Raw genomic sequence first — 21,942 nt, 5'->3', positions numbered from 1 at the left:
TGTGTGTAAAATATGCCTCCACAGCCTGCCTAAGAAGGGGGGGGGGGTTGCAAAGAAAAACCGTTTGTGTGTGTAAAAAGTGCCTCCACAGCCTGCCTGAGGAAGGAGGAAAGGGTTTGCAAAGAAAAAAAGTTTGTTTGTGTGTAAAATATGCCTCCACAGCCTGCCTAAGAAGGGGGGGGGGGTTGCAAAGAAAAACCGTTTGTGTGTGTAAAAAGTGCCTCCACAGCCTGCCTGAGGAAGGAGGAAAGGGTTTGCAAAGAAAAAAAGTTTGTTTGTGTGTAAAATATGCCTCCACAGCCTGCCTAAGAAGGGGGGGGGGGTTGCAAAGAAAAACCGTTTGTGTGTGTAAAAAGTGCCTCCACAGCCTGCCTGAGGAAGGAGGAAAGGGTTTGCAAAGAAAAAAAGTTTGTTTGTGTGTAAAATATGCCTCCACAGCCTGCCTAAGAAGGGGGGGGGGGTTGCAAAGAAAAACCGTTTGTGTGTGTAAAAAGTGCCTCCACAGCCTGCCTGAGGAAGGAGGAAAGGGTTTGCAAAGAAAAAAAGTTTGTTTGTGTGTAAAATATGCCTCCACAGCCTGCCTAAGAAGGGGGGGGGGGTTGCAAAGAAAAACCGTTTGTGTGTGTAAAAAGTGCCTCCACAGCCTGCCTGAGGAAGGAGGAAAGGGTTTGCAAAGAAAAAAAGTTTGTTTGTGTGTAAAATATGCCTCCACAGCCTGCCTAAGAAGGGGGGGGGGGTTGCAAAGAAAAACCGTTTGTGTGTGTAAAAAGTGCCTCCACAGCCTGCCTGAGGAAGGAGGAAAGGGTTTGCAAAGAAAAAAAGTTTGTTTGTGTGTAAAATATGCCTCCACAGCCTGCCTAAGAAGGGGGGGGGGGTTGCAAAGAAAAACCGTTTGTGTGTGTAAAAAGTGCCTCCACAGCCTGCCTGAGGAAGGAGGAAAGGGTTTGCAAAGAAAAAAAGTTTGTTTGTGTGTAAAATATGCCTCCACAGCCTGCCTAAGAAGGTTCTGACACACTTCTGGTGATGTCAGGGTATGTGGCATATGCAAATAAGTTATGCTAATGAGTTATGCTAATGAGCTCCTGCACCTCTTTTTCTACAAAAAGACCCCTGCCAACAACAGTCCTCTTCCAGCAGCTGTGAATAAAGAAATGTCTACCCTTCTAGAGTTGGAAAATGAAGTTCCAGATCAACTGTAATTTGCTTCAGATCAACTGTAATTTTGTGTATCTTGGACACATTAGAATCACCACTGGAAGTATTTTCTTTGTTGAAAAGACCCCTGCCAACAACAGTCCTCTTCCAGCAGCTGTGAATAAAGAAATGTCTACCCTTCTAGAGTTGGAAAATGAAGTTCCAGATCAACTGTAATTTGCTTCAGATCAACTGTAATTTTGTGTATCTTGGACACATTAGAATCACCACTGGAAGTATTTTCTTTGTTTATAAAATGTATTTGCAAATGCCTGAATGCTTTATTTGCAAATGTCTAAAATGCAAAACCTACAGTTTTAAAAGTTTTCTGAATAATCTGAATGTAAATGGTTTGTTTCAAATATATTAATAGTCCATGGTGTCTTGTATATGCATTAGACACAAGTATTCACTGTCATATGATCTTGATTTGAGGATGGTTTGTGTCTAAGAACAATAAACTATGTTTACATTATCATACTTTGAAATCAGTCTGCCCTGGAGATCAAAATATCTAGGCACTTACAATCTTAACAAGACAATCAGGTCAATTGCTAGGAAAAACAAACTGGGCTCATTTTTAGGAACGTTTTTGCTATTTTAGTTGTAGAAAAATCTCAATAGTTTTATAGTACTGCAAGCTGTGCCTGAGAAAAGTGATAATCTGAAGCAGGTTGAAGGAAAGTAAAAAGACATTAATAGGAGCACTGAAGAAACAGAGGATGATGAGGCTAACAAGGGGCAGGCGGGGCAGGCAGACAGGAATGCAAAGGTTTTCACATGAGAGACAGAAACAGAATTGACTTTCAGGAGGTTCACAGAAAGGGACAGAATCTACAGGGTTTTCTAAGATTTTGGTGGTGTAAGCCCTACTGCAATGGGCCCATTTCTTCTGAAATGCTAACAGTGCAGCTTTTTCTTCCGCATGCTGGAATAACAATGCACTGATATTTTAAAGGACCATTTAGCATTAGCAAAAGCTAATGCACTTGTTTAGTCAAATAGATATTGTCACCTGGCTTTATAATACAGGAGGACATATTACTGAAATCAGTTCCTGATTGACTTATTTAGCAAATCTTATTAAATCAATTTATAAACATTCAATTACTTCCTAAGATAGGATCTAAAGATTAAACATAACTGGAAGCATGAATGCAATATAATTGGAGGAAAAATCGAGTCCTTCAAGTCCTTCAGAGTTTTTGAGAAGATTAACCCATGTGGCAAACATTCAACCAGCTATTTAACATTAAAAAGAGTAACCAGTTCTTCTACACTTTGTACAGCTCAGCTTTAGAATGCACTTTCATTTAGCTGTTCCTCCAGGCTGATGTGCCATGAATCAAAAAGAACATTAACAATACCTATTATAACCTCATAGTGTAAGTTACACCATCCTTTTCACCTATATCATCTATCAGGGTACTAATTAAATGCTGAATAAGAAAAAAAGTCAGTACTCTATTTACACTGCACACTACAGTTACATGCTAAAGACCAAGGGCCTAACTACATGTTACATTTTTCCCAAAGATGTTGCCGGGTTTACTGGAGAGGCATTTCTGAAGTTCTACGCTTCCGAGGCACACATGGTCATGCAGAGAGAGGAGGCTTAGACGGACCACACCCTCAAATACTGTGGACCCTACCAGTTAAGCACAAACATTTTCTAAACAACCCCACCATTTTCCTGACCTAAAACTTCCCTGGGGTGTTATTTGCCCCAATGTGGAAATAATATGCAGCTCATCAATACACATGTAGCTTCCAACAGAGCAGACAGCATCCTCTGTAGCTGTATGTGTTGCTCAAACAGCACTCAGGGAAGGGGTAAGTTCCTTCTTGCTCTCTTATGTCTGATCCACAGTCCTGCATACACCTTGGAAGCATGGAGCTTCGGAACACAGCTCTCTGCCAGCCAATGTATAGTCTGGCCCCAAGACCTACAAAAAGTTTGACTTGAAGTGAGATGATTTTACCTTTAAAGCTGCTGTTCCAGCATACTGTCTGCTTATGGCATCACCATTGTTAGCCCATATTAACTGGTAGATTCTATTGCATTTCAGAGGCAAGGGTTGTTCTGGTGGCATCACACCCAACTTCTTCAGCTGGAATTTAATTTGTTTCTTGTTACTAACAAAGCATCAAGCCTTCTTTTTTCTCTAACAGCACTATGCTACTACAACAGTAAGGCCATATGATGTTTCTTTTGAACATACAGAAGAAATACTTCTCAATTGTCAATATTGTTTACCACTGTATGTACTACACAGCACAAACTGTTTAATCACAGTGATAACAGATTGCTGTCACATTAAAAAAATAACGAACATATGCGCTAATCAAACCTAAGTACTCAAGCCATTAGTGGAAAGCACATCCATAAAAATAACCTTAAAATTTTCTTAATGTTAAGTGGGGTTACTTGAGCTTAAATGTCATGCCAGAACTACAATCTGAATTCCCAGGCTTATGTCTTCATCAGTGTAGAGGTTTAGTACATCCTTAACCTTGCCTACTTTTTTGTTTGGACTGTAACTATCAGAATTCACTATGCAAGAACTCTTTGACGGTACAGAACCTGTCTCTGTCAAAAAGATCATGCATGTTATGAGAAATTTTAAAATCTGAGCTTTGAATTTACATGATGTTGCTTCTACAGCCATAACAAGAGAAATATTTCTGGCATCCTTAGAACTAGCATTTTCTGCAATATTGTTATGCTTTGTAGCAGTTTTATTCTAAAACAATTTAATCACTAAGTGATCATACATACATTTCCTTATTGGCCTTATTGTTAAGGGCCATCAACCATTATATTGACGAATTCACACTATTCTCCTTAAAAAGGGTTTTGTTCCATTGACATTATCAGTCACAATACCTGCAGTTCCATAACTACACGAGCAATAGCAGCCTGAACAACGTTGGTTCGATCCAAACAATCCATACAGTTAACTCGGAAAATTCCTTCTTGCTTACAAATAACGCCAGCTTGGTCAACCCTTCCAAAAAAGAAAACAAACATTAGTGGTTTTGTTGGGTGTTTTTTTTTACTGGAAGTCACCTGGCTCCAGTGCTCATCTCCATGTGGTAAGATTTTTGCACATCACAGAAGATATGGAAAACTGCTCAGAAGTTTCATTTCCCTCTAAATACCTAGTCATAGCTCCATCCCTCCAGTCTGTCTGAGAGTGGAAGCACTTCTTTTTTGGCTTGGCCAAGAGAGTTTCATCTTAGGGGACATCCAGTTGCACATGTTCTGCAGAATTCCCATAACAGTTGCGTAGTAACTACTACACTACAGTTCTGGGAATTTTTCTGGGAATTCTGGCTACCTATAAACTTGTTTAATCTGAGTCTCAAGTCTGCTGTGGAACTGTCCCCATCCCATTTTGAACAAGTACAGAAGGTTCTTTTAATACCTGAGCTCAGAGAAGATCCATTCTATGTATCTAAAGGAGCTATACATAATACTAGGGTTGCCAAGTCCATCTTCCGCCCCCAGTGGGGGACTTTGGGGGCGTTCCTGGAGGGGGCGGGGCATCCCCGATGTGATGATGTCATGTTGGGGACATCTGCCGCCCCGCCCGCCCACACGCCCGATCTCCAGAAACACCACTTTCCTGCACTTAAAGGATCCGGCATTTCCCTTTTAAGTGCACGGAGCCGGCATTTCCCCTTTAAGAGCAAAGAGCCAGCATTTCCCTTTTAAGTGGACGGAGCTGGCATTTCCCTGCAAGCTGGCATTTCCCTGCAAGCCTGATCTCAAGCAGAGATTGGGCTTGGGAGGAAACGTGAGCTCCATGTAATTAAAGGCAGCCCCCCCCCCTCTCTCTCAAGGGAGAAGGAAAAGGGGTGGCTGTGGGTGTTGGGGGCGGGGCTTCCCCGCCAGCCATCTGGCCGGCGGCAGGTAGAACCCCCCCAAATAAACGGGGGACCCCTGGCAAACCGGGGGGGTTGGCAACCCTACATAGTACTGGCCCTTACAATAATCAGGAGTAAACTTTCTCCAGCAGTTTCTAAATTTCAGAAATGTATATTGTTTTTAAAGGGTGGGATTCAAATGTTTAATGAGCAAGCTTTCAAGGCATTCGAAAAATGAAGGTACAGTGCTCCTGAAGTATGGAGAGAGGAGTGAGGATGAAAAGGAAATCAGTATTGGATTTGGAGGAAAATGTGTGTCATTTTAAGAAGCATAAGGCAAGGAGGACCACAGAAGCAGCAAAAAAACCAAAACAAAAAATGCAGACTGTTGGTAGGTATGTCTTACATAACCTTAGCAGCAGTTTTTTTTTAATTCAGATAGGATTGAATATGCAGAAAAAACAAAAATATCTCAAAACATCAGTTCCATTACTCAATGGAAAACTACATCACAGTAAGAGGGCAAATAGGTAAGCAATTGTTGGAACCAGAAGGAAAGATATACTAAAATGAAACTGAAAAACATTTTTAGATTGTTGCCACTGTGCACTGGAAAGGCCTTACCAGGAATGGAGCAAACTAAAGTGGCAACCTGAAGAAGAGTGTACTTGAATACCCCCTTTCCCACTGTGTTCCAACAATACTACAGCAATAAGAACAAATTTTGAGTCCAGTGCCACCTTTAAGACCAACATAAGTTTATTTACAGTACGATTTTTTGTGTGCACACACACTTCCTTCCAATGTATCTGAGGAAATATACAGGCACACAAACGCTCATGCCTTGATCAAACTTTTGTTGGTCTTAAAGGTGCCGCTGGACTCAATCTTTGTTCTGCTGCTTCAGACCAACTTGGCTGCCCACCTGAATACAGCAATAAGAGTCAAACTTGCTGCCAGCATGGGTGGGGCTGCTGAAACAAGCACAGTCCTATCAGTTTACAGCATCATATATTACTCATGCTACACTGCAACTGAATCATACTGTATTGGGTGAGAGTCAAGGCTGTCATGGTGCCTCCCCCAGTGTTGCTCAATTTTTTCCAGGCTCTCTGCCTCTTCAAGCAACATACCCCATTATAGGTGTAGCACAAAAAAGATCAACACCCATCTTTAAATAACAGTTCATATAATTTTCTCTATTCTGAGTCAAGGCCCCATATGAATACCTACCAGCACCACTTCATATCAGTAATAATGTCTGATATGGCATCTGTTAGTGTTTGAACATTTTCAAACTTCATTCCACGGCTAAAGGATAGAAAGAGAACAGTTTACTGTGAGTTTTATTGCTAGATGAGTGTACATAGACCCAGCTCAATTGTGATCACATGTAGCCTGAAAATCAAAAGTACATCCTCTGTATTTCCCAATACAAGACACAAATAAGCCTCATACAAATTTGTTGAAAAAGCCCCTGAATCTTTTTCTTTCAACTGATAAACTCTTAGCAAGAAAACCAAATGCCAAGGGTTTTTATAATGACATTTTGCGAAATAGCAGTGCATTAAAAAAAACTTGAAATCTTGAATTTAAAAAAAGCATTTTAAAGAACCAGACAGCTCAAGCTTTAAAAAAACTAGCTCTGCATTATAGCCGCTTGTAAGAAACATGTAAGAAGAACTTTATGATGCAACATGTTAATTTATAGGAATGCACTGTTTACCATCTTACCAGTGTTCATGGAAGTCAAATGAAACATATGTAAGGCTTGGATTGTTGTACAGCAAAACTTGTTTAAGAAAAGCATCACCAATAATTTTCTCCCGTCCAGCCTGGTCCACCAAGTTAAGGATAACCTATTTAATGTTAAGTAAATAAAAAAATATAAATATGCATTGCTCACTCTGCACAGGCTTTCAACTATATACAGAAATATGTGGGATGACTGTTGATTATATGGTTTATTTATGGGAGATTTTTTAAAACATACTTTTGGTTGTGTTAAAAAATGCAACCCTTCTTGAAAACCGTAATTCAGTTTGTTAACAAAACAATGAGTTGTAATACATCCTCTGATCCAAAAGTAATTTTGTCGGATTACTTAAAAGGACATGATACAGAATTGATTTTGTGCCTGCTTGCCACTGCTGAATTGGCAATGACCGCAAAATGGAAAAGGCTAGGTTGCTCAGACAGAGAATGGTTCCACTGTGTGTGGAACACTGCTTTATTACCTAATATTATCAAAGGGCCCACAGAAATAATTGTCAATACTGAGATAAACATATTGAGCACTGGGCATTGTTTATAATGTTTTGGAATAACAGAAAGCATTTCCTTTTGCATTTATGAGTTATTATAATGTGTCTTTCTTTCTGTAGCTGGGAGAATGAAATATTGTTATGTTGTGTTATATTTTGTATTATGTTATATACTGAAAATATAACAATTTTTTTTTAAATACAAATATGTATAAAGCCAACAGCAATTGTTTGTACAGAGGTTACAGCATTTGAGGGTTTTAAAAAAAATTATACTAGGGCAAATATGCCTAGCTCAGGAGTTTCCAGCTGTAGATTCACGTTTCTAGCTGTAGATAGGTAAAACAGTATATATTGCTCTTACAAAGCCAACATGACATCATAATCCGACATTATGGACCATATTATGGCATATTGCTGGGGGCGGGGATTCATAGTTATAGAATCCTTTCTCTATGGGATAGTTCTTCAGCATTACAGACTGGGAGGCAATAGAGCCTCTTCCCATTCATGGGCAATCAGCAAGGTCAGACATGTACCAGTGCCCAGGAAAACTGCCTCTTTTATCATTTTTTTCAAATGCTTTGCAGGTCTACCCATGAAATATTTTGGCTCTCCATTTTTAAAAACTGCATCAATTGTTTAAAGACTAAAAAGTACTGAGGAGGGTAAGTAGAATACTTTGGAATCATAAAGGCCAGCCAGTCACTGCTATGTAGAGATCCTTCAGCTGCAAACAAGAATGGGTTTACTCTGAGCCTGATGCTTAAGAAGCTTGAATGCATTTGTCCAACACTAGGTAACTATGGTTCTATAGACTTATGACTCAAATTATACAGAGACTGTAGACAGCCACGAGTACCCATAGGGAAAATTAATCAAGTAATTTCTTTTCCTTAGATAACTTAGGGAGTCATGAGGGCAGAGGGGCAGACTTGTGGAAAGGGAGAGGCAGTCCACATGCAAAGTCAATGCACACCTCACACATTCTATGTCCTCCACTAATTCAGTGATAGATCTATCTTAGTATACTCTAATTTTGTGTGACTGCTAGTACTCCTGTCTTGGTGGGTCTTTTCCTGAATTCAAGATTATAATTTCAAATAAAAAATTGAGGTAAACTTCACAATTTACAAATCATTGAAATTCTGAAGCTTTCCCCCCAAAATATATATATTCTAAAGATGTACAGGCTACATTTGAAGGTTCTGCATTTTAAGCTCTTATTTGAAACCCACCTGTTTTGTGTAAATTTTCAACTGCTCTTCAAAATGTGCACGAAAATATGAGATTGTTTCCTTTTCACCTGAAGCAAAAAGACATGGTAAATATAGCTTGGGAAATTAACAGATGCACTTATTGCACAGCCACACAGCAACTAAGCATATGCACAAGTTTTGCTAAATAGTTTATGTGAGGAGTACTGACAGAAAGTACCATCAGGCTCTCTTTCCATGGCAACTTCTGTTTACATTACGGGACCCTAGAATGTCTCAAAAAAGTGGCCTGAAAATCCTTATTGTGGGGTACACCACAACTGCATGATGACACCCCATCTTGATTATGCATACAGTGCTGACCCTGCTGTTATCACAGCTAACTGTCATGACATATCTACCCTACTGCAAACTCAGGTGTACCTCATAAGGACATCCAATTTCTCTGAAGCTTTGTGCAGATGTACCGTTAGAATATGCTAGGAATTGTTAATTCAAGACAGTCAATGTTATTTGAAGGCCCACAAATATGATGGGTAAGAATGTGATTTAGAATTTTTAATGTTTGTGTTTTCTTTGTTTAACAAAGCTATGAAAAGTAAATACTTGGTTTCCCTCATTTAGTTGAGAAGCTCTGTGTTCTGGAAAGTGAACTGATACACCGTAACTCAGTGGCAAAGTTATCACAGCTTTTCTTCTTGGATTTCCAATCCCGTTAAGGGATCTCCAAACAATTTTCCAAGAGAACCAAAGTCATGGCATTGTCAAATTGGCTCGAGACAAAAGGTCCATGGGCTTGCCTCAATAAAGTAATCCTTATAAATTCTTTTAAAAATAGCTTCTCTGCTCAAGTAATGGCAATGACCTCAATTCTGTTTACCATCTAGATTAACTGAATCATCAAGTACCAGAAAACCTAGAAAGATGGCAGAATTTATATAGCACAGCAAATGAAGAGGAGCACACTATATTGGCTGGCATTCTTCCATGAAAAATGACAGTCAAAAGATATTTATTCCTCTCAATAGCAACATGATGTAATTAAGAAAAGTAGCACACGAGGTAACTCACAGCAGGAAATTACATAGGATTTTCTTCTAAAAACACTCTAATCTTCTCATTTGATGCATAAGAGTTTCTTACTCAAGCTACAATCTCAACTGAATCTCAGATTTGATTAAACTAAGACCTTCTTAAATGCATGCAGAATATGGCTGGTGTCCTAGCATTCAGTGTAAAAAGCTTCCATTCATGTGACTCAGCTTTACAGTGGGCTGGATCTGCCTCTTCTGTTCAGTCTAAACAAGAGTTTTCTTGACTTTCTCCCCATGCCACATTCTCCAAAAGTGCTGAGGTTTAGAGGATCCTCTGGATAGTGTGAGAAGCAGAACAGGGGACTACAACAAGAAGGGAGAATCAGCAGAAATCTACCTCAGGGGACTCTTGAACAAATGAAGCTCTGAAGAGACCAAAACCTCACGCTTGAGTGTTGGGGAAAACAATCCTGCTGATTCCCCCTTCTTGCTGTAGCCCCTACACTTATGATGTTCGACAGTTCTCTGACCCTCAGGAATGGCTCTATGGGGCTGCAAGAAAGGACCGACTTTGCAGAACCCTGTATGTTTGTAGAATAAGCAGCAACTAACCATTTGAGAAGTATGCCACTCACATATATTGTAAAACTGAACTATGTGAGTGGAAGCTTTCTAGATCCTGGAGCTTGAGAGCAATCATATCACCCCAGATACATGTAAACAGGGTTTAAACAATCACTTCTACTACAGCATGAAGAAGACTGGAGTCAGCGATAAAACCTTAAATCTATCCAATATTGTAAAAACAGCACAAGGGATGAGTACTGTGTTACTTACATTTGTCCAATCGTGGGCGGGGATTGTATCTATAACCAACCTGGCTCCAGAACACAGGTACAGAGCCTCTTGTTTGAACAAATGAGAGGGTGTGGTTATGGACATGAATCAGTTGTTCCGTCTCCACATAATTTGCAACATTCCCATTTTTATCAACCCCTCTTCGTTTGTAACGCATCCCTACAAAAAAAACAATGCTCAGCAAAGGAGGCTAAACCTTGTACAAGGTTACAGGACTTGAATGGTAACAGAGAGATATTTTCCATGTAACTAAATGCTTTTAAAAAATAGTTTAGATCATTAGGGAGTCTTGAAGCATTTCACATACTTACCAGCCCTATGGCGACTTCTACGGGAGATAAGTGCCACAAGAAAACATGGGTGAATGTCATCCACACAAATGGACTCCTGAGGCGGTGTCTCAGGACTGCTTTTCTCTTCATCTGAAGCTTCGTTATAATTAACTACAAGCTCTTCAATCTGTACAAATCCCTGTATGACTGGGGTAATCCAAAAATCCACTTCACAATTCTGTAAAGTTTTAACATAGAAATTTACACTTTCACCAGTGTTCTGTATACAAACAGAACCATTTCTACATCAATGTTATTCAAAGAGCTCTTAGTTTAAAAGAGCTTTACATGTGAACATGCACAGAAAATTCAACAGGAATCAGCTAGCCCAACATCACAGGCAGCCACTTAGAATGACACCACTTAAGAAGGATCCCTCCCTATTTGATCCTACCAGCTACATCACTCATCTGTACAAGAAACTTCAACTCCTTTAACAAAGTCTTCAAAGAGGATCTGATCCAATGCTCTGTGTTTAAAAATCTAATGAAAGCAGCATACCAAGTAATTGCTCAGTTGCTACTCTAGGATAAAGAATTCAGACCCTAGCCTCCAAGCTAACACCCTCATTCTAGCTGGACTGGGGCAGTTATGAGCAGTTCTCTTGAACATTTAATGCCCAAACTACTGTGACTGGCTCCAAGTATGTAATACGGCTCCCCCCAAAAATACCCCAACACTCAATCCAGATTGGGGTTGTGGTCCTGGAGTGGGGGGGGCACTTCCCACTCCCATATGGTACTTCCCTGATCAGAAATGCCCCCTTCTCACACTGCTTTCAGCTTTGGTGGGGGGGGGGGAGACATGGATCCTTTTGCATTAAGGCAAGCCATTTCTCACTGGGAAAAATGGCACAAGAAGCAAATAGGAAGCAACATGGCCATGGCCATAATCTAGATCTCCAGCAACATTGCCATAATCTAGATCCTGCCTCTCCCCACAGCTGCCTTATAGGCTTCAAATCAGACATCTGGATTTCCACTTGTGGAACTGTAAATGTCAAGCATAGTTTGGCCTACCAAAGAACCCTGAACTATCCAGGACTAGTAAACATGGCTAATTCTGAGAAACCACTTGTTAGAGGGGAGGAGGGTTGACCATGTGCTCATCACAAGGCTGACTTCTAATTATCAAGCCACGATTTACAAGAAGCTTGCATTATGTCTGCACTTGGTCACAGAAAGGAAAAACTTTTAATCTATTCAAGTTTTCTTCTACGCTAGTGTCTACTTCTGCATTATGCACTTAAGAACCATAGTCATTTTCCTTCTTTGTTAGTTTGATAAACGGGTCCCAGAAGAAAGTGGAACAGCTTGATTAACAGCACTTAGGAAACTGATAAAAAGTAGTAGAAATAATTTTAAGTATGTACAAGTTTTACAGTAAAGAACATTACTCACACCAGTATTGATCAGATCTTGAACCATGTGTTTATTCCAAAAGAATCTGTCATCGACCTGAAAGTTACAAATTTCTAAGTGAATTTTTCAAAGAATATTTCGAATATCAAGGCGTCTTCCCAACTCTATACATTTTGAGCAAGAACACCAAACAGGGAAACAAACTTTGTTTTTAAAGCCAGATGGATGACCATTAAAAAAACATACACACATTTTAGCTCTCTCAAAAATCAGAACTCTGACAACACATCCTTACCTTCTTCCAAAGCGGCAAGTTGGCCTTTTCACAAGCACTTTGCCTTTGAACAGAGTTTGTTAGGTCATAAGTCAAACAGTAATAAAAAGAATCCGAGTCCATAAACATTTTCAATAACTCTTGTAGCAGCCTCCATTCTAATCTCTCCTTCTCTTTACTTTCTTTGATCTAAAAAAGCAGATTAACAGAAGAGATATTATGTACTGAGTAGAAAGAACCGTTATTCCAGCTAATTAACTTTAGTGCTCTTTCCTAACCAGAAATAAAATTCTTTACACTATCTTTTGTACTAGCTTTAATGGGAAAAAATATACCTCACTGATCTCTCACAGGCTAGTCCTCAATGAATCTCTCTGGAAGATGAAGCTAACATATACAAAACCCTTTTGATCACAGACCTATACTGAAATAGATTTTCTTGCCTGCAAATATATCGCTCCTTGGCCTTTTGGCTAAGATCTTGTACCTTCAATTCAGATATATTATTATGCAGTTTAGAGATTATATGGCCCCAACAAGGACAAGGGTCTGTTGTGTCGGGGGATAAATGTTTTGAAATATGTCCATAACACTGTGGTTGTTTCCATACAAGAGCAATTCCCCATTTTGCTCTCATTGCCACTACAAAATGCATTTGCAGTGGCAATGGAGCCTCTACCGGCACAAGGATTTTCTCCATACTTTCCCCTTGCATCCATAATTCTTTCATCTCCAGATTTTTTGCCATTTTTTAAAAAATCATTAATAGGTATACTGCTATAGTGTTGGGACATTTTTTAAAAAGCATGTTAGGACAATCACAAAACCAGAAAAGCCTGCACAGAATAGGGGAAGGGAAGGCAGGCATGAGGAGAAATGAGGAAAAATGGTCCCAGATGTGGGAAGGGAGGTGCTGGGATTTCACATGCTCACATTACACATACTACATTACAACGACACACACATAAAGTATGACTCATCAGCATGGCTTTCTGTTCAGCTGTAAATTGAAATTGGCTAGAAAGTCTCCTGGCATAAGGGGCAAGGGAGATTTTTTTTTTTAAGACAAAACAGGTGAAATCTGACAAACTGGAAATTTAGTACTTAACACGAAGTCTCATGTTTCAGGACCAATCAACACGGTACAATCTTGCGTCCACCTCATCCATCATAGGGACCTTCATTCAGACGTGCACTGGGAGTTCCATGCTTGGAACTTAATTCCCAAGTGCACACAGAACAATTCAGACACTGGGAGTTCCATGCTTGGAACTTAATTTTCAAGTGCACACAGAACAATTCAGAATTACAGAGAGAGGGGATTAAGGTTTCGCCCATGCCATTTCCCAATACAAAACAGTCCTAGAGAGCCACTATTTGCCCAACGGGCTACATGAAAATTTCCCCATTAGTACACGTAAGTTTGAGGTAAATTTGTGGTGGATACAGAAATTGACAGTGAACAAATGTATGGAATTAAGAGTGTCATGTGGTTTAAAAAACAAGGGGTAAACAGTTTTTGCAGCAAGAAGGCCAAGGGGAGAAAAAGGTTACAAGTAGCATGTTGAACAGCTTCATGTGGTTGCCAAGCCTGAGTATCACTGCTCTAGAATTTCTGAAAGGCAGAAGAAAAGTTAAACAGTAAACGAGGCAGGGCAGATCAAGGGATTTTTTTTAATGGAGAGACAGTAGCATGTATGAATGCCTGGAAAACATATGCAAGCTACTCTGAATTGTTTGGAGGAAAAGCAGGTTACAAGAAAATTCATAGCACTTCACAAAAACAGTTAAAAGTATGCATTCAAAGCCCGCAAAAAACTCACCTTCTTTTTATTAGAAGCAGAAACATTTGATTTAATCTGAGTGAAGGTCTTCAGCAGAAACTTAGAGTCATCTGGAGACTGTGTAATCTTCTCTGGTCTTTCTATTCCAAAATGATGTTTTTTACAGAGCTAAGTAGTAAAAACACAGAATTAGCTAACATAATGATACTTCAGTGAATGTATTAAAAAAGCATTCCAATAACTGAAGCAAGTACTTCAGACACTTACACAAGCGTAATTAGGTGCAGGACTGATTTTGTTCTGAATACATTCAATAACCATGTATAAAAGATAAAGCAGGAGACAGAAGTGGGTTTTATTTCAGAAGTTTGAGTAATTTCTTTATACCTGCATGGCATATAGGTCGGATTGTGGATCCCCATTATTAAACTACAGTTTTGCACAAATTCTCTAGTGAACAGTTTCAGAATAATCTTACCTCCAACTCCAGGTCCTGAGGTTCTGCTTCTGAAAGTGGTATTGCTGTAATCTTTGTTATCTTGCATACTTCATGATCTCCTGGAAGCTTGCCAACAATAACTTTTTGGCGAACAAGAAGCAACCACCAAGGCAGATCTGTAAGAAACCCAAATCTACTAGTACGTGGTGCTTTCATCTACAGATGAAAGCACCATGCATTAATTATAGTTTATTAAACAGCAAGCCTCCAAACAATGTTTCTCCAGTATTAAACTGATCCAGCTATAATTCACAAAATTTTGTAAAATCATGGCAATCTTAATATTTGATATCATAAAGCAATATATCTTGCATGAAAGTTACATATATCAATGTTTTCATGGAAAATTGCAAAGACAGAAGCCCAAGCAGAAATGGCTTCATGCAACACCTGTCTGGCTTGGGGAGTGTGTTCCTGGCCTGGGCCATTACAGCTCAGTGTGAGCCAGACTGCAGGAATGGGCAATTGCCTTGCTTGTATCCATGAGGAAAAGACAGCACAGAGACAAATTTTCCACAGCCTTGTCCTATTCCCCACTCTTGCCAAGCCTTCTGGTCTTTGCTTGTATACTCTATGAGGGGGACAGAGCTGCAATATCACTTTGTAGGGGCAGTCAGAACATCCTCCCTGAAATAATATTTATTTATTATTTTCAATTTATATCCCGCCTTGCCAGGGAACTGGCTCAAGGCGGCGTACAAACATTAAAATACAATAAAATAGTGGCTCGTTCGTCAGTGGCGGCTCCTAATCAAAGGCCTGGTGGAAGAGCTCTGTTTTACAGGCCCTGCGGAACTGTAAAGGGTCCCGCAGGGCCCTGATGTCATCCGGGAGCTCAATCCACCAGTGTGGAGCCGCCATTGAAAATGCCCTGGCTCTAATAATGGCCGCCACTGAAAAGGCCCTGGCTCTAATAACCTCTAATAAACTCAGTGCTCTCTGGGGTTATTTTCAATTTATATCCCGCCTTGCCAGGGAACTGGCTCAAGGCAGCGTACAAACATTAAAATACAATAAAATAGTCAATAAAATAGTAAATACAATAAATTACACATAAATAACCTATATAACATCATAAAGTGCTAATAAGAGTTGAGCAAATTATGGCAGCATTTGGTCTACAATCCCATAATGGGAAGCCATATCAAGCAGTGTATCATACGAGTCATAGTATGTTCCGGTGGCTCATTCGTCAGTGGCGGCTCCTAATCAAAGGCATGGTGGAAGAGCTCTGTTTTACAGGCCCTGCGGAACTGTAAAGGGTCCCGCAGGGTCCTGATCAAGGTTCCCTCTAAGCTGTGGAGTCCTGTGAGCAAAAATTCTACTTGGTGAGCTCCTGGCATTAAAGTTGTGAGTGAGCGATTTGGCTGCTGCATGAATTACTTTACTCTGGAGCCATCCTTTCTGAGGTAAGACAAAAATGTGTGAGCCGGAGGCTAAAAAACTGTGAGCTAGCTCACACTAACTCAGCTTAGAGGGAACAATGGTCCTGATGTCATCCAGGAGCTCAATCCACCAGTGTGGAGCCGCCATTGAAAATCCCCTGGCTCTAATAATGGCCGCCACTGAAAAGGCCCTGGCTCTAATAACCTCTAATAAACTCAGTGCTCTCTGGGGCACATATGGGGAAAGCCGGCCCCTCAAGTAGGTAGGCCCCTGACCATATAGGGCTTTAAAGGTCAAAACCAGCACCTTGAAACGAATCCGGTACGCTATTGGCAGCCAGTGCAGTGCTTTCAGCACAGGTTGGATGTGGTCTCGTACAGAGAGGCCCGTCAACAGCCTGGCTGCCACATTTTGCACTAGCTGCAGTTTCCGAATTTGAGACAAGGGCAGCCCCATGTAGAGAGCGTTGCAGTAGTGGTGACCACAGACTGAATCACTGTTGCCAGGTCATTGCGTTCGAGGAAGGGAACCAGCTGCCTAAGCAGCTGTAGATGGTAAAAGGCTGACAGTGGCTGCTACCTGGACCTCCATTGTTAAGGAGGCATTCAGGAGCACTCCCAAGCTCCTAACCCTCGGCGCTGGCACCAGTGGTGCCCCATCAAACGCCACCCTATGTCCCCGACCTTGGAGGAAGGAGACAAGCCATTGCAAGGCAAGCCCCTGGATCCCAGTGTCGGCAAGGTGGTGGATCAGTAACTGTTGGTCGACAAACATCGCCGACAGGTCCAACAACAACAGCACCGCCATTCTGCCTTGATCCAGATGGCTCCAGAGGTCGTCTGTGAGGGCAACCAGTGCCGTCTCCGTCCCATGGCCTGGCTGGAAGCCGGACTGGAACGGGTCTAGCATGGAAGTGTCATCCATGAAGCTCTGCAATAATACAGCAGCTCCCTTCAAATACCAGTAATATCATTAACTAAGGCATGCTGGGAAGTTAAAACTGCCCTGGAAAAAGGCCTCAGACTGACCCAGGCCCCAAAGTTGTATGAAAAGAACTGGACAAGAAGAACGTGTCCTCCGTCCCCATTGCCACCTGTTTAAACAGAAGTAATGTGCCACGTAGTTTTACCCCAGCCTTCTACGGATAGAAGGCCCCTTGGGCTCAGTTTAAGTGCAGTCATTTCACACCAGAAATCCAGGAAATAGGATAAAAAATGGTTATTAATTTTTATTTACTGTAAAGGATAGCAGAAATAAGCTTGTTCAGGGAAAAGACCTAAAAACTATTTGCAGGTAACAGAACTTGTGCTGTGCTCATTAAATTTTAACATTTCATTTCCTGGGTGCACAGAACAGCTTTCAGCCAAGCTTTTATTCTCGAGGTGAATATTGGCCTTTCTTCAGTCTTAGGAACCTCACAGGGTAAATGTGAGCTCTGCCCCAAAATTACAAATCTTTATCCAGTTTCCCTCAATATTGCTCTGAGACAGTGATAAGTCTCTTCCTGAAGTACTCACTATGCTAGCCTGCTTTATCACAAAAGACAGAGTCGGATACTTTTGAAGTCTCCTGAGAAAGGATTTTCAGCCTACCCCTCAAGCACAAACCCTGTATCCAAACATTCACTATTTTAGCCAGCCCACACTCAAGGCAGACTCTGAGACATCCAAAGTTTTTTTAACTACAGGTTCTCTCCAGCTGAACATTCTGGAGACACAAACCCTATCTGATCAGAGCAGACAGTGTAATATTATTTTCTCTCCCACTCCTTCCCATCTGGCTTCCTCAGCCTTCTTTGGGCCCTGTGGCCTGTTAGCTACTCTGCCTACACAAGAAGCAGGCATACAGAGGATTGGTGACTGACAGAAACAGACAGGATGCATCACCCCCCACCTTGGGAGCAGCCAGCACACCCACCAACTTTTCCCCTATTGCTGCTTCTTTAAAAATATAAAAGGGCAGTGTTTATCAGTCCTACCCCCAGCCCGTAGCCAGGAATTTTTAAGTCAGGGGTATTTAAATTCCGGGGGGGGGGGGCACTGGCTAATTTAATTAGTGGAGGAGGGAAGAAAAGGTGAAGAAGAAAGTTTTAAAAGGGGAGGAAATTAGATGGATAAAAGGAGAAGAGAGGGGGAAGGAAGTAAAAAGCAATACCGAAGGAGAGGAAGGAACAAAGAAGGAAGGAAGCGAGACAAAGGAAGGAAGAGGAGAGGAACAAGATGAGACAGAGAAAGGGGAACAGGCAGCCAAAGGCAAAGAGGGGAGAGAGCCTCCACCAGCAGCTCCCTCCCTCTTCTTCTCTCACCCATTTCCCCTCTCCTCGGCCTGGGTTCGTCACCCGAGCCCGGCCGGGTCTTTGGGGTGTTGGGGCTGCTTTGCCAGGGAGGACTGAACCACAAGGGGCCCCAGCAGATGCCTCTCCCACAGCCATTCAGCAAGGCAAGGAGAGGCAGCAGCCGCAGCAGCGCAAGGGGTGTTTACGTCAGGCGTCTTCTGGCTCCATGTGGCCACCGTAGTCAGCCCCTGGCCTCACGCCAGATAGCACAGCTGTGCAGGAAGACCCAGTTCCTGCCCCACTACCTCCACTGCCTCTTCTGTCCTATGTTGGCAGCTTGGGGGGGGCTAGATGGGAAGTCCTGGGGCCTTTGAAGTAAGTCAGGGGCCCAGACCCCAGATGCCCCACCACAGCGACGGGCCTGCCTACCCCCAGCTCTATTTGCAGAGTTGAAAGCAGCAGGGAGGGAAAGTGATTTTTATTGCATAGTAGGGCAACAACAAACAACAAGTTCCTTTAACTTAATGGTTTATTATTTAAAACTGAACTTCAGGGCATATAACTTGTCTTGAAAAGAAAGGAATACAACAACATTTAGCTAAAGCTCCTTGTTGTCCATCAGGCCCAGGATTGTCCTGGTCCATTCTCAAACAGTTTGTAAAGGTCCAACAGTTCTGCAGCTTTCTCGCAGGGAATTGTTGTCACTGCGGCCTTCTGGATTAGCCTCTTGAATTTTTATATCATCAGACCTCAAAAATAATTTTAGATACTAACTGCACTAAAATACTGCTGTACTTTAGATACTGCATCAGAATTCAAAAATAATTTTAGATACTGAACAAAAAAAGCCTAACCGGAAGGCATTGTCTAGCAGAAGGAGCACACATCTTACAGACGTCTCTTTGGAAGCTGTAAACTTTTGAAGAGAACTCTTAGAATATGCTAGTACACATGATTACGGTTGGAGTACAATTTTTGTATCCATTCTGATATGTATATCAACATAGTATTTTTAAAAGGGTTTTGTAGAAAATAAGAACTTCTGGTGAGTGTGGTTGGTTTTTGTTTTTAAATCATATGCAAGCAGCAACTCTCAACTGAGAGAAACTTCTGTTCTACCTTAGAGAGATGATGAATGCATTAATCATTCCTTAGCATCCATAGCATGTTAATCCTGATTCTATTATGATCAATGTCTCAAAACCATCGTCACAGCTATTTGTAGAAATAACTCCACATTGTTACAAAGTAATGCATAGTTTTGTTCACAAATTTGCCAAGCCAATCAAGTTACTAGCATACATGGACAAATATGAAGGCCTTTGAAACATATTCAGTATCCTGAAAGTAATTTTTCGCCTATAACTCCATGCTGCTAAGAAACCTTTTATTTATTTATTATTTATTTATTGCTTTGACTTTTGCCCCACCCTCCTGTTAGAGAAAAAGACTGATATTTGCTTTATATTTGCTGCCACACACACAATGGACTGTGCACACACACGCCCATAGGCTCAGAAAGCTGTACAAATCACCTGTTGTGACATTACACATAGAAGGTGCCTGCACTAAGCCTTACATGTTGATAAGGTTTCAGATACACAGCCATCAGCCTAATGAAGAAAGCACACATCTCCATCATGGTCAGCAAACAACAACTTGAATGGGAGCAGCCCCCATTGCTGGACGGTTGCAAGACACGTATTCCACATCTCTGCTTTACATCTGAATCAGCATTTCGGGCCAGATGTACCTTTGATGACCAGGGAATGGCCAAGCTTAATCTGCACTTCAAGGAGATTCCTTGACGCCAAGTTTCACACTTGCCCAGATGCCATCCCTTCTGAGTTAGATCTTAAGTTACAATATTGGCCAACCCTTTTAGGTTGCCACCCCTCACTACATGCATCCAATGGGATTAGGTTTGGGATGGACTAACAGGTAGGTGGGTCCACAGGTTGGTTTGGTTGCCACCCACCCAAAGATCCACTTATAAAAGATAAGGACCAGTCGCCTGGCCTTTGCTAGCCACATTTCCCCCAACACCCCCTGTCTGTTTTCATTCCCCTTTTGTCCAGCTTCTTATACCCAAACCCTTGTCTCCACTTGATCTCTTGGTCTGCAGCCAAGAGACCCACACAAGCTGGCTGGTTCTAGCAGTGTGTTAAACTCCCCTAGCGTCAAATTTTCTTCCCCTCCATTCTTCATTGGAATTGACAAGCTTCAGGACAGAAAAGTATCATTCTCCATCACCCTACCTGCTAATGCAAAAGTGACTCTTTGTAACTCTGTATTTCTAAGGAACTTGATTGAATGTGTGTGAGCATCAGTATTGTGTGTATGTGATTTATATATTCTTAAGTAAAAGACAATTATTTTGAACAACACCAGCCTCGACTCCTTCTACTAGTAACCCCTGGGCAGGATTTGGACTTCGGTATAGCTGGCAAGCACCCAGATTAAAATTTGCCAACTGCTGTAGATAAAGCAGTTTGGCTAACACTCCCCACCGAGACGGGCTCAGGGCAGTTCCCATAAAACTAATAAAACAATATACATCTTATAAAATTACAAATACATCATTTAAAAGCATTAATATCGATGGCGATATCTAAAACCTGTGCTCTTGATTATGAATCAAGCAGAATCAAAGCTCTATAATTGTCGAACAAAAAATTACTACTGACCTCCACCATGCAAAGTAGTAAAGCAATATTTCCAGCTCAGCTTCTTAAAATATCAACAGCTTGCTATCCTGCTTTCAGTACAGTCGCAACGTAGCATGGTTGTTAACTTGGACATAACACAGCAAGACTGCTTATAAAAGTTTGATCAGATACTGCATTTAAAGCAAGGAAAGCTAGCAACCAATTCCTGCAATTATTCCGGTGCTAAGTACCTTGGATTCTGTGTTCAATGGAAGCACTCAGCATCACACAAAAATGAAGCTACATGCTAGGATTACAACAGGTATTATTTGTAGCCTTTTATCTGATAAGAGAGTTTTGCTGGTGTGTATAAAAAGTCACAAAGAACAACAAAACTCAGGCTTCATCCCAACTGTATTGGGACAAGCACAGAATAGAAGGACACATACTGTAGTTCTCCTTCCATTATACCATACATCAGCAACACTCATAATTGCATATATTACAAAACCTAAAAACAATATCTCAGTGTCATCATTGGTATCTACAGATAATTGTAAGACAAAGCAGTCTGGAATTTCTATTTATTAGAGCTGGAAAAATGAGAAATATGTACAAATTGAAACAGACAACATATCCATTTTTTTCTAAGTTTCTAAACTGAGAACCATTCTATATACTATAAAGAATGACAGACAACATATCCATTTTTTTCTAAGTTTCTAAACTGAGAACCATTCTATATACTATAAAGAATGACTGCCCGGGGCTAGTACTCTGAAATATACCACTTAATTACTTGTGGAAGTCCTATTTTAATGCATACACACACAAAAAACCTTCATGTGCATAGTAAAGTCCATCAGAGTAGACTACAATAAGGAGGTCTACTCAGAAGTAAGTTCCATTTTACACAATGGGGCTTACTCTCAGTAAGTGTTCTTGG

General features: G+C 41.0%; 1 protein-coding gene across 1 annotated transcript in view; it reads right to left on the bottom strand.

The window, feature by feature from the left end:
- INPP5F (inositol polyphosphate-5-phosphatase F) overlaps positions 1 to 21,942 on the bottom strand; it is a 65,738-nt gene that overhangs the window by 8,539 nt on the left and 35,257 nt on the right. Inside the window, exons 3-13 of the mRNA XM_015406918.1 lie at positions 14,667 to 14,803; positions 14,228 to 14,356; positions 12,426 to 12,593; positions 12,170 to 12,226; positions 10,749 to 10,947; positions 10,417 to 10,596; positions 8,567 to 8,634; positions 6,799 to 6,923; positions 6,298 to 6,375; positions 4,082 to 4,202; positions 3,177 to 3,305 (exon numbers count right to left, since the gene is read on the bottom strand). Of these exons, the coding sequence (XP_015262404.1) occupies positions 3,177 to 3,305; positions 4,082 to 4,202; positions 6,298 to 6,375; positions 6,799 to 6,923; positions 8,567 to 8,634; positions 10,417 to 10,596; positions 10,749 to 10,947; positions 12,170 to 12,226; positions 12,426 to 12,593; positions 14,228 to 14,356; positions 14,667 to 14,803 (1,391 nt within the window). The remainder of the gene's footprint in view (positions 1 to 3,176; positions 3,306 to 4,081; positions 4,203 to 6,297; positions 6,376 to 6,798; positions 6,924 to 8,566; positions 8,635 to 10,416; positions 10,597 to 10,748; positions 10,948 to 12,169; positions 12,227 to 12,425; positions 12,594 to 14,227; positions 14,357 to 14,666; positions 14,804 to 21,942) is intronic.

The sequence above is a fragment of the Gekko japonicus genome, unplaced genomic scaffold, assembly GCF_001447785.1.
Source record: "Gekko japonicus isolate JY-2015 unplaced genomic scaffold, Gekko_japonicus_V1.1 scaffold1288, whole genome shotgun sequence".
Lineage (NCBI taxonomy): Eukaryota > Metazoa > Chordata > Lepidosauria > Squamata > Gekkonidae > Gekko > Gekko japonicus.
This window is presented reverse-complemented; position numbering and strand designations above follow the sequence as displayed.